General features: G+C 49.4%; 1 protein-coding gene across 1 annotated transcript; it reads right to left on the bottom strand.

The window, feature by feature from the left end:
- Positions 1-1,300: 1,300 nt before the first annotated feature.
- Positions 1,301-11,726, bottom strand: atp6v0a1a (ATPase H+ transporting V0 subunit a1a). The gene is given in 24 exon segments (XM_068749838.1): positions 1,301-1,972; positions 3,154-3,325; positions 3,411-3,528; positions 3,856-3,900; positions 4,310-4,395; positions 4,398-4,416; positions 4,495-4,602; positions 5,013-5,051; positions 5,053-5,227; positions 5,317-5,435; positions 5,561-5,651; positions 5,737-5,903; positions 6,014-6,153; positions 6,262-6,412; positions 6,756-6,968; positions 7,437-7,530; positions 7,616-7,698; positions 7,779-7,905; positions 8,184-8,266; positions 8,730-8,858; positions 8,959-9,056; positions 9,209-9,287; positions 10,587-10,758; positions 11,669-11,726. Coding segments are annotated over 23 exon segments (2,547 nt in total). The 5' UTR covers positions 10,704-10,758; positions 11,669-11,726; the 3' UTR covers positions 1,301-1,878.
- Positions 11,727-11,877: the final 151 nt, after the last annotated feature.

Genomic DNA, 11,877 nt, shown 5'->3' with positions numbered 1-11,877 from the left:
TTTATTTCTTCTTCTTCTGTCTAAAAGAAGAGATATGGACACTAAGCTTAAAAGGGGGGAGATGTACTGCGGGTATCAGCCTAGGAACAAATGCATAGGTGTGACGCGCCCCTGTAAAGGAATGGGCTCGCATGTGAATAAAGTTGAAGTAAGGAACTACAAGCGCCTCCGAGATAACAGGACGGCCTCATTGGGGTCAACCCTTAGATCCTGCAAAGTCGCGGCTCCCTCAGCGTAAACACGGCGGGATTCCTGCGGTTCTGATTCAAGCCCCGCTTTCACCTCTGGCCACACAAGACACGCTGGGAAATTTGGAAGTCAAATGAGCTTGTGTAATATAAACTAGGATAAATAAACAGGGCCCCCATTATGACTCTGGGCTGTTGTGGCTAATGGCAGCCATTCCTCACAGGATGGAGAACACGATGTTCCCCCCGATCCCACAGTGGCTTAAAAGGTTTTAACAACAGAGACGGGAATCATGGAACGCCGTTAATGTTGACACTTCAAAAAAACTTCAAGTGGCTCAGGATGGGTTAAGGGAATATTTAATTGGAATTCCTGGGGTCCTGAAAGTATGTTTAAACCTTTTGACTCTGATTACTTTGATGTAAAGTTCACTCCTACCTGATGTTTTTGACAGGACTGAGAACCCCTTTTACCGAACACAATTGGATACTTGTACTCGTTTGCGTGTGTACGGATACACGGATTGCTCAGTGATCGATGACATGTTTATGGAAAAGACTAAATACATAAGTGTGCTTTTTATTTCCAGTGCAGGGTGAGTCATTAGGGAACATTTCCTCCTGGATCCTCAAATGAAAGCCGGTTTTCCCCGCTTCGGACATTACGGCCAGAGGAACTCAAGTAATAATAATTAATCTGTCACAGACTGTAAATGCGTTTCTATTTCAATTTTCAACCAAGACGTAATAATAAACAGAAGACGCTGCTGGAGAATGACTTCAAACTGTAGAGCAGCGCCCCACAGAGGACAGAAAACACATTGCAATGCAATCTTTCAATTGTTTTGAGTTTTTCCTCACATAAAATCATTCAGTAATATTACACATTCATTTTCGTACTGTTCCAAACATGTGTTATTGATAACTTTAAATGTTTTAACTCTCGCAGTTAAAATTCATTGAGAACTTTTAAAAATGTTTTAAAATTCACACAAAAAAATACATTTAGTATCTGAGATTATAAAGTTTGTAAACTGCCGATTTAATAACGACCTGGAATTTCACTTTTAAATGCAACTGATCCTCTCATGGAAAAAATAAGCACAACTTGATCCAGCTCTTCCCGCTTTATTGACAGAGGTGCACAGCTAACAGCGTCAGCTGATTTCTGTGGATCCTTCTGTACATGAATCTGCCGCATGCAGTTATATAATAAACTTACACACAGAAATGAAACCAGCAAAGGAACGGAGAAAAAAAAAAAGACACCGTCGAGTAATTTTAGTGCATCGTTACAGGAGATCCACCCACGTAGCTTCCCCGTCGTGCTCTCTGCCGATCACAATGAAGAACAATCGAACACGAACTGCATTTATGGTGCAAGTTAAATCAGAGTCCCTTCAGATCTTTAGATCCGTTCGTGAGATCAGTGCTTGAAAGCAGAACGGTCGTCACCGAATAGTGTTGCCAATACGAAGGGAAAGACGACTGGATTGCATCAGGACGCATCCGACAACGCAATCGGTCGGGGACACATTCGGGATTTTATAAGGGGAAAATAAATTCTATAAATAACATTGAACTACATAAGAAAAATGACGAGACGCACAACAGACACCGACATTATTTTCTCAGGAAGGAATGAGTTCCAGAATGTGAATTCTAATCATTGATAAGAACTGTGAGAACCTCAGTCGTCGAACTTCCCGTCCAGGATGCCCTCAAAAGTGAAGGGGAGGAACTTGACGCCCTGGCCGCTGTAAAACTTGTTTTGGAACTCCACCCTGAATAGAAGACAAAGTCAAAATTAAGACAGGAGACATCACAGATCCATCGGTACGTCAGCACGTTTCCATGGAAACCACACAATAATAAGCTAATGTGTAGTCCCCTGGATATTTCCATGCCGGCGGTTAAAAACAATAAGGAAACGTTCCACCGAGTAACGTTGGGTTTAGCTTAGCGGGTCGTTCCAGGCCGGTGACCCCTGCTCTTCATTCCACAGTCTGCAGCCCGACTCCCGGAGTCGGAGTCGGGGCCGAATTACCTGAGCCGCTTCCCTCCCGGAAAAGGAATCGGGTTCTATATTTAAACACTAAAAAGCTTTGATGACCTTTCCACCAGGGATCCAGGAATACCTCAGCCCGTCTGGTGCAGAAGAAGTGGATGGGGGAGGTGCGGGCCGCATTTCCCCTGCACCAACTTGGGATATTTCGATGTGGCCATTGGTGTGGGAACTTTCATTTGAATGTACAAACAGCCGGACGCTGTCCCGGAATGGCTCCGCTGGATTGTGAAACCAGGATGACGTTTAGAAAAGCCAGACGGCAATAGTAACGACCACAAACGCTCCTCGTGGTCAAAACAAAGGAATCCCAGACGAACACAAACGCAGCAAAAATGCTCCGCGTAGAACCGGGCGTGTTCCAGGCTGCAGGCGAGGCGAGGAAACGGGGCGGGCAACGAGCAGCCGTGGTTTGTTAACGTGTCATTGTCGACTGGCGGACACACCCTGGCTGTGAATGTGCTGTTACGCAATGTGATGAGGAATCTGGGGTTTTGTTCGGCCTGTGCGTCTCTTCTGTTTGTTAGTTTATAAACATTAAAAAGTAATCTGGTTCCGGTTCCCTCAATTGAATAATGGGGAGAGACAAAAATATTTCAAACACTCTGCAGCCCTCTGAGAAGCTGTCGTGCAGAAGCCGCCCTGCAGATGGCGCTGTAGGCCTGTAGTCCTTTGAGACGTTATGCAAGTGTTCCTGTTCAAAAACAGGAAACTCGGTGACGTCAGGCCTGAAACGTCTGAGACGCTCAGAATCGTCAGAACTGAAGCTAAACGCGTTTCTGTCCACACGGTGAGAGTAGAAACATAAACGTTCTGCACACGCATCAATCACAACCCAAACATTTCCCCAAGGAACTGAGGCCGACGTTGATCTGAAGGAGAGAGAAAGACCCCACCTACCAGTGCAGACGCAGCGCGTGCAAGAAGGCGGACAGCCCTTCCATAATCAGGAGAATGGCGACTGTGAGAACGGCGAAAAACACAAAGACGATGGAGAGGAGGACGAAGCCTGCTAGGCTCCTGGAGGCGAGGCCGATGTGCATCACCATGGACCACAGCACCTCCGACAGCTCTGCACAGGGGGGGGGAAGCGTCTCAGCGCCGCCGCCGCCGCGGCCGAGCGTGGATCGTGGGCGGTTGAGCGGCGTGCGACTTACGTGCATGGGCCAGGCTCAGGGCCCAAAGCCTCAGGTAGGACGCCGTGTTGGAGATGCAGCCCAGGCAGAACTCTATCGTGTGGATCGCCTGATGCACGGCGACGTCGCCAAATTCAAACTGTGTGGGAGGGAAAAGAGACGTCAAAACGCAACCGGGAAACCTCTGGGAAACCTCTGGGTCCTGGTCCCGGGGGGGGGGGCACGTTGGCTTAGTTCATGCTCATTCGAGGTTACCCAAAGCATCCCCCGATTCCTCATGCACATCACCGCATCCTTGAGGAAACACGGGTCTAAGGGCGCCTGCTGCCTGAAGAATCCCCGCGACCCACGTTTACAGCGATCACACACACACACTGACACCACACAGAGACAGAGCAGCAAACCGGGGGGAGGGGGGGAGACAGATGGATGTGCTAGACATGCAGGAGAAGGGGGGGGGTCCTACCTCTTCCTCCGCAGGCGCCTTGACAGCAGGTGACAAAAGGCAACGCTTGGTTATTGAGAAAGCACAAACGAACACACACAGAATGACAGACAGACGGACGTCAGTAAAAAAGAAGAGATAGAAAAGTTAATTAAAAGGAAAGTTACTGCAGGAAATGCTTCAGTCCAGTTCAGCTGTCAAATGAGGCGATTTAAATCTGAGCAGCCGCTTCCTGTCGGGCTTAAAAGGAAACACCCCCGAGAATGACAGATCGGTCGGGATCTTCCTCCCGTCATCCATAATGAATTCTTTTAATCGCCGCGGCGGAAACACGAGCCGGCCCTCGTGTTTCCGCCGCGGCCGAGGGGCTGAAATATTCACAACCGTGCAGGGGGGGGGGGGGGGGGGGGGGGAGATCCGTTACACCCGACTCAAACCGACGACCTGCCAGAACTAAAGGAGGCGTGTCTTTTACCTCATGCTCGTCTTCGGAATTTAGCGCCAGCTGGTCGTGCTGGATGATTTCAGCCTCGTCCTCGGTCGGCCCGTTGGCCACCCGGATCCCCCGAAGTTCTGCGTACCCTGAAACGGAAGAGCGGTTGCTTTATTCCCTTCGGAACGGTCGCCTTCGTCTGAGCGGCGGCTGCTTTGTTTTTTTACCAGGTTCTTCCGCCACAGATATTGTCTCCGCAGGATCAGAGTTTTCACGATTAGCATGCAGGGAACGCAAGCCAAGGCGACCAACACCAGGAATATTTGTAAGCCCCTCTGCGTTTGAGGAGAGGGAGAAGAGGGGGGGGACGCGTTTCAGACGTTTGATTTACATCAGACATGGGCAAACCCAGGCCCGGGGGCCATATGCGGCCCGTTGGTCTTTTTAATGCGGCCCGCAAAACTTATCCAAATTATATCATTAAATAAAATTGTATTATAATTTAACCTCATTCAGTCGACCTTTTCCCTGTAATGCTGCCTGTCAAAGGCCAAATCCTTTAATGCAATAGCTTTCATGTGTCATTTATATTAGTTCACACAAATACTCCATCCATCTGTTCTTGGTCCGGCCCCTCTGTCAAATTTTAGAACCTATTGTGGCCCGCGAGTCAAAAAGTTTGCCCACCCCTGATTTACATCAACTCATTTTGGATCACAGGAGCGGATGCGAGCGTATATCCGACCTGTCCGCTGTAGAGAGCGTTGCCGGGTTCGATGCTCTTGGAAGAGGAACATGTTGATGAAGGTGATGAGGATGCTGGGAGCAACCTTCGACATGCTAGCGTCGTACGAGATCCACTTGTAGAAGATCAGGATGACTAGGTAGCCGAACAGCGAGGTCAGGAAGACGATCTCCGGGATGAACCCCAAGTAGATGTCCAGCGGCTTCTTGAAGTACCTGCAGAAAAGGAGAAGCGATCGCGTCGTCGTCAAGGTGACAGGACGGACGCGAGAGGAGATACGAGAGGAGGGGGGGGGGGATCTCACAGGCGGTTGAAGAGACTGAGGCAAACTCCAAAAATCATGTGGGTGACTCCCAGGATGACGGACATCTTCATCTTGAATGAGTTCAAGAAGGTCAACTTGTTGGCGGCCATGTTCCATATCTAAGGGGAGGAAAGGGTTAAAGGTGGGAGTGAACATCATTCAGTGAATAATCCGACCAGGAATGAGGTGAATGCTAGCGGGTTGCTAGCGGTGTGGCTAGCTTTAGCGACCTAGAGACACTCACCGGATCGATGCCGATGGGGTACGGCCCTTTAAACACTCCGCCCACGACCGGGTCCAACTGCAAGATTTTATTGTCTTCTACATCTTTAATCCTAAAAAAACAAAACAAAAAGGAGGACGAGAACCCGGATCAGTCTCGTGGCGCGAATCGCTGCTTCCCACACCGACGGCGCTCACGTCCAGTTGCCTCCTGCGCTCCGGTCGAACATCGGTCTGACGCTCCAGCCGGAGCCGAAGGCGTTGAGCGACTTGGAGAAGCAGTCGTTGTAGATGATCCCGGTGTAGACGGAGAAGACGCCCATCAGCAGGATGATGTAGCGCCCGGCGAACACCATGCTGAACATCTGCCGCAGGAGGATCGGGAGACAAATCAAACGGCTTCCTCGGATGAGGCGACGGCAGCGAGACAGGCGGAGGCAGAGGCGGCGAGATGGGGCGGGGCGGGGCCACATACCTCATTGTCGGTCTTCTGGGCCATCAGCCTGCTCTCTCTCAGCACCAAGTAGAGGGCAGCGCAGGTCATGAGCGCGCCGTGGCCCATGTCGCCGAACATGACGGCGAAGAGGAAGGGGAAGGTGATGATGGTGTACGGCGCTGGAGGGGGGGGGAGGGAGGCGAAACCACAAATGAGTGAAAACGTACCACGCCGCGACGGCGAGAACGCCGCGTGGGCGTTGAAAGAAAGGCGTGACGCAGGCTCACCCGGGTTCATCTCACGGTAACTCCCGATTCCGTAGGCGTCCACAATGTTCTGGAAGCCCGAGGTGAACTTGTTGGTCTTGTTGTAGGTGGGCGGAGTCTGATTGGTCTGCATCCGATTGAGGATGGAAGGCACAGTGGAGCCGCTCTTCTCCTGTAGGTCAAAGGCAACAAAAGGGGGGGGGGCGCTCTTGGGTTTCCCGTCACCGACTTACGAGTGGAAAGGTCAATGAAGAGGTCAGAGATCTGCTTAGCTCCGCCCCCCAACGCGGGCCAACTACGGGCCCGGTTCTGCAGCCGGAATTGTTTTCTTGCGTATTTTTAATTAGCGCCTGCATGTTTTTGTACGACCGGTCGGTGCCGAGGGAACGCCCCGTTAGAACAAACAAACTTCAAACTGGTCCTGCTACATTCAGCACCTTACTGCAAGTGCTGCGTACATGTAAGGCGGTTTCCTTGGCAACCGCACAGGAAACTTAAACGAGTCTCTTACTCACCGTCCCCCTACGAAGAGCGAACTGGATGGAGTCCAGGTCGGAGATGGGACCCCAAACCTCGGCGATCAGACACTTCTGGGTGACGTCGATGTTGCACAGGTTGAGGGTGTGGTAGATGGCCTTCATCTTCCTCACCTTGATGAACCACACCCTCACCGTCTTGGACGCCGCCTGCAGGACCCGCTGCCTGTGATCCTCGGTCTGGTTCAGCACCTTCGGGAGGAGACGAGCAGACGGGACGGTCAGAATGGAATCGATCTTAATCTCATTCACATTTTAGCCGAGCGGAGTTTAACTTAAAGAAATGATGAATAAAAAGGAAAGAGTGAATAACTTTCGGCTGCGTCCCGACAGCTGTTGGAAGCTTATCTTCAAAAGGCCCGGAGGGAAGAGACAAATGTCCACAGCGGGGGCCAAACCCAATTCCTGACATTCTGTTTGAGCCTGTCCTAAACAGAATATAAATCTAATGGATTAGAACATTTAGCTTCTAAATATATCTAAATCAATTCATTGTGTGTACTACAATCAGAAACACAGCACTGGAAATAGAAAAGTCAAACCAGAAGTGTATTTAAACCTCGGCCCCGTTAAGGAGGTCGTACGACATCCGAATATCTGGACACGCTTCCTCGTCCAGGGCGCTCCCTGAGGATTATCTGTGGTCGCATCATCCTTTACCATTTGCAGGTCCTCGATGCGTGCGTTCACTCCTGCCAGCATCTCTTTCCTCTCCTGGGGAGTCTCTGGACACGGGTACAAAGTGGCCCTGAATCTAAAGACAAGGGGAGGAAACGCGGATCAGGATCAGGATCAGGATCAGGATCTGGATCAACGTCGACGCTGGCCGGTCCTCTTACCCCTCACAGATCTTCTTCACTCTGTTCTTCAGCTGATCTCCTTGGAAGAAGATGATGAAGACAGACTTGTGGACGTGGTCGCCCTGTGGAAGCGTCGCACGGTTAGAACCCCAGGAGGCGCTAGATGAGCCCGCGCTGCTCGAGCTTATCAGACGGTACTGACCGTAGTCGGGTCCTCCAGAGGGTCTTCGATGTCCGCCTGCCTGAGGAACACGTTTCCTCGGCAGACTCTCCACAGCATCCTCTCAAATGTGGGAATTCTTTCCCGGCCAATGACTCCAGCTACGAACCTGGAAGGGGAAAAGTCACTGTCAGGGATTCTGTAGGTTAATGATTGGTCGGAGGTTGTCACCCTAAAACCGCTGAAAGTTACCTCCTCAGTAAAGCTTCTCGTAGCCCGGACCGTAAAACACGGACATAAACTCTGAGTTGCAATTTCTGCTTGAGCAGTAAATTCAGCTTCCATAACCGTTAACGTTTAGCAACCTCTGCTAGAACTCCTTAAAGTGAAAGGGAGGATGCTGAAAGCATCGTAGACCAGCAGATTGAAACTAGAACCCGGCCTCACCCGAGCCGGAGAGGAGGCCCTCGGGTCAGATCCAAGGGGTCCACGAGAACGGACGACTCCTCCAGCAAGCTGGGATCCTCCATCTGCACGAAAGCCAGTTAGCTCGTTAGCTTCAGAGGAAAACGTTCCCTGTGGTAACTGCACCCCCCTACACCCCCCCCCCCCCCCCCCACCCTACCCCACCCCACCCCCCTGGCTAAACAGCTTCGGGTTCGGCTCAATCATTTACCTTAACACCGACATCAACTCGTAAAAGAGGACTTTTGCTTGTGAAGGCAATGAAGTGGAGCGGATTCGGGTCAAAGGTCGTCGAGCAAGGCTTTGTTCTGGCGAGTGAATGAATTAAATCTGCGCACGGTCTCGTTAGGGTTCCAACAGGAACGGCAGAACACGAAGGTGAACCGTAAACGGCCGGGCGTTAAAAAGGGTTCTGGTCAAAGGGGCGGAGCTAGGCCCGTTAACACGGTGACGGTAGCTCAATGTTAAGACCGGGTCCGGTTCGGGTCGGAATCGCTTTGCAAGAGCTGCATTCACACTCGAGCTGACCTCGTCGAAAAACTGCTGCGTGCGCCGGAGGATGTGTTTCAGCTCGGTCAGCTCCAGGAAGTTCTTCTTCAAGGCTTCTTGGTTGGTGTTTATTTCCTTCAGCTCGTTCTCCAGCTTCTCAAACGTGGCCTGGAGAAAAAAACACGGCGGATTCAGCAGAGGGGCGTCGTTTCAGAGGAAGACGAGCACACGACGAAGGGCTCATCTTTAAAGAGGGAAGCGCAGTCACCTCCAGATCAATCATGTCTCTCGGAAAGGGAACTTCGGGATTCTCTCCCGTGTCAACTACCGGAATGTCGGCCTTCCTTATTTCTTTTTCCACAAATCCTGTGGGGACCAGCGGAAACAGGTGCAGGTTAAACCGGTGCAGGGGAAACAGGTGCAGGTGAAACCGGTGCAGGTGAAACCGGTGCAGGGGAAACCGGTGCAGGTGAACATCCGGCCGGTCCTGCTAATAACCCGAGTGGAAGAACACTCACTCAGTTTGCGATCCATCTCCTCACATCGTCGTACTTCGTTGACAAACTTTCGTTGGAAGACATTCACGTCCGGATTTAACTACGACAATAGAAGAAGAAGAAAACGTGAAGATAAAGCCGAGGAGTCTCTTGCGTGAAGATAAAGCCGAGGAGTCTCTTGTCAAAGTGACTTTTGAAACAGAAAAGAAAAGATAACAGAGTTGCACTGGTGACATTTTTTTTGTTTGTTTTTTAAACGATCAGGAAGTGTGCTAAAACAAGCGGGAAAGGAACCAAAGACAATATTGGTTTTGAAATTACTTCTGTTTGAATCAAAAAGAGAACATCTTTATTTACCGTTACACCATTGTGCAAAAATTAAATGTCTGTTTCTTTACAAATTGCCACTTTAAGCCACGGATGTTCCTCTCCAGCGGGTAAAAGCTTCGGTTCTGGCATCATTTAGTTCTCAGGAAATTCAAGGAAGCATCTGCGTTATATTTTTATGGTGATGATATGGGTGATGATATTTAGACAAACAGGCCAGAATAAGAATGAATAGATGAAAACAAACAGACCTTTCCACCACATACAAGAATGTAAAAATGGTGTGTGTGTGTGTGTGTGTGTGTGTGCGCACAAGTCGACAAACAACAAAGGCAACCAACCTTTACAAGACACAAATTGGGTCACGCTGTGCTCCGGGCATTTTAATCATGTAACGAGAGGAGCGAACGGATCACCTGCGCTCCACAAGCGTTTGCTCTGCTCGCGTTTAAGTTCTGCACCGACCAAACCCGATACTCCGTTCTTTAAATGAAGGCCCCGTGGCAGATGTGAGCTCAATAAATCGCTCTCATTTATTAGATATATATTGTAGACAGATGTGTCCTCTGAGCCCAAATATTGGCTTTTATTTTTGAAAGAGCGCTCATGAAATCCAGAACAGAGAGATGTAAATGAGAGCAAATCAACTGAAAACGTAATGAAACATTGGAATGGCAGAATCTATGCTAATATATAGATATAAATATATATATATATAGATAAATATACACGGAGTCAACGGGGACCCCGGTCTGCAGGACCGAGGTCAGCAGGGTTTTTGGAAAACGAAATAATTTTTAGAAATAAGAAAACGAATCTTCATCTTTTCACTTGAACATTAGTTTAAACTGGCAGAGGGTGTTGAAGTGAAATCTACGGCTTTGATAGCGGCGATGAAGCACAGAGCTCCTCTGTTCCAGGACACAAAGCGCTCCTCTCGACGAGCGCAGGAATGAGCTTCCTCGTGGAATGAAGGGTCAGCTGGAAGCACATGATGAACGCTCCCGACAGCGCGGCTAATGCAGCGGCCTTCCACGCCAAGCAGCGGGGGGGGGGGGGAGAGCGTACTTACATCACGAAACTGCACCAGTCCGATCTCTCCCAGCTCGCTGACGCAGCAGTAGGCAGCCTCCGACTGGAGGAAGAGCTGAGCCAGAGTCATCTCTTCACTCCGGAAGAGTTCCCCCATCGCGGATGAAGGGTGGAGGGTGCGAGCGCTCGGCCTCGTCGGATGAGCCAGAAACCTCCAGAGACAGAAGATCGACGTTGAACTCTTTTTCTCTGCACCTTCCCGTGCCGATCTGATCTCGTGATTAACACTGTCGTGAAGTTACGCTTCAAAATGTAAAAGGTTTCTACACACCATTACAGCTTAAGACTTTAGATGCGCAGCAGAGGCTAAAATGTCTACCCAGACAGAAAGCACGTTTTTTTTTTTATGCTGAAGGATTTCCCTGAATAAACTGCAAGATAAACAGCATAAGCGACTGAACCCAGCCTCTCGGGGCTTAACTGCGGATTACTAGCAGGTAGCATGTGATCTGTGGCTCCGGTGAGCCTCGACATTCCACATTTGCAACCCGGGAATGCAAATGTAATGTTTTTAATCTGCTTCTTTTAAAACACACAAAATAAGCTTGAATTTAGACGCATGTCCGATGATTGACGCACCTTTACCTGCAGCAATCTGTGAAACAGCTGCATGGATCATAAGTAACCAAATTAAGACAGTCGCTGTATCGATCCACTTTAACGATGTATTGGCATCGTGTAGAAAAGCCAATCGCGGTGTGAGCCAAACATCTTATCGATAAAATGATCACTTTAAAATTGCCATTGACGGAGGCTACTCAGATTTAAGCTGGTGTTATTTAGAACGTCGCGTTCAACTAAACGATCAAAGAGATGACTACAGAAAGTAAACTACAGTACGGATTATATATATTTATACATATATTTAGTCAAATTGATAACTAATCTAGCGACATAGCACTTAGCCTAGTCTTACCTTTAAATTTTAGCGGCGCAGCGAAAGCTAAGCGCACCTGTTGTTCAATGTTAAACTTGCAAGACTTTAAAACGTAAAAAACTGTTAACACCAATCATTTATAGTCTCAACTCCCTCACGAAGAATAGTTTTCACCGTTTTCTTACTATTTCGCTGGACTTCGTCTGTGTGCGTTCAGCCTTTCCTTCCTATCTTCCTCTCGGCTGACAGCTATGTGGTTTAGCGAGGAGGACGCTTCTTCTTCTCCTGTCGGTTTGTGGGTAGTCGGCATTGATAATGCTACGCCATCGCCCCCTCTGGTCAGATGTGGAATAAAGCGGAAGCCCTCATAAGATAACTGTTTATGAGACCCCCA

This window comes from Brachionichthys hirsutus, chromosome 16 (genome assembly GCF_040956055.1).
Source record: "Brachionichthys hirsutus isolate HB-005 chromosome 16, CSIRO-AGI_Bhir_v1, whole genome shotgun sequence".
Taxonomy (NCBI): domain Eukaryota; kingdom Metazoa; phylum Chordata; class Actinopteri; order Lophiiformes; family Brachionichthyidae; genus Brachionichthys; species Brachionichthys hirsutus.
The sequence above is the reverse complement of the archived record's forward strand: the minus strand, read 5'-3'. Positions and strand labels throughout refer to the sequence as shown.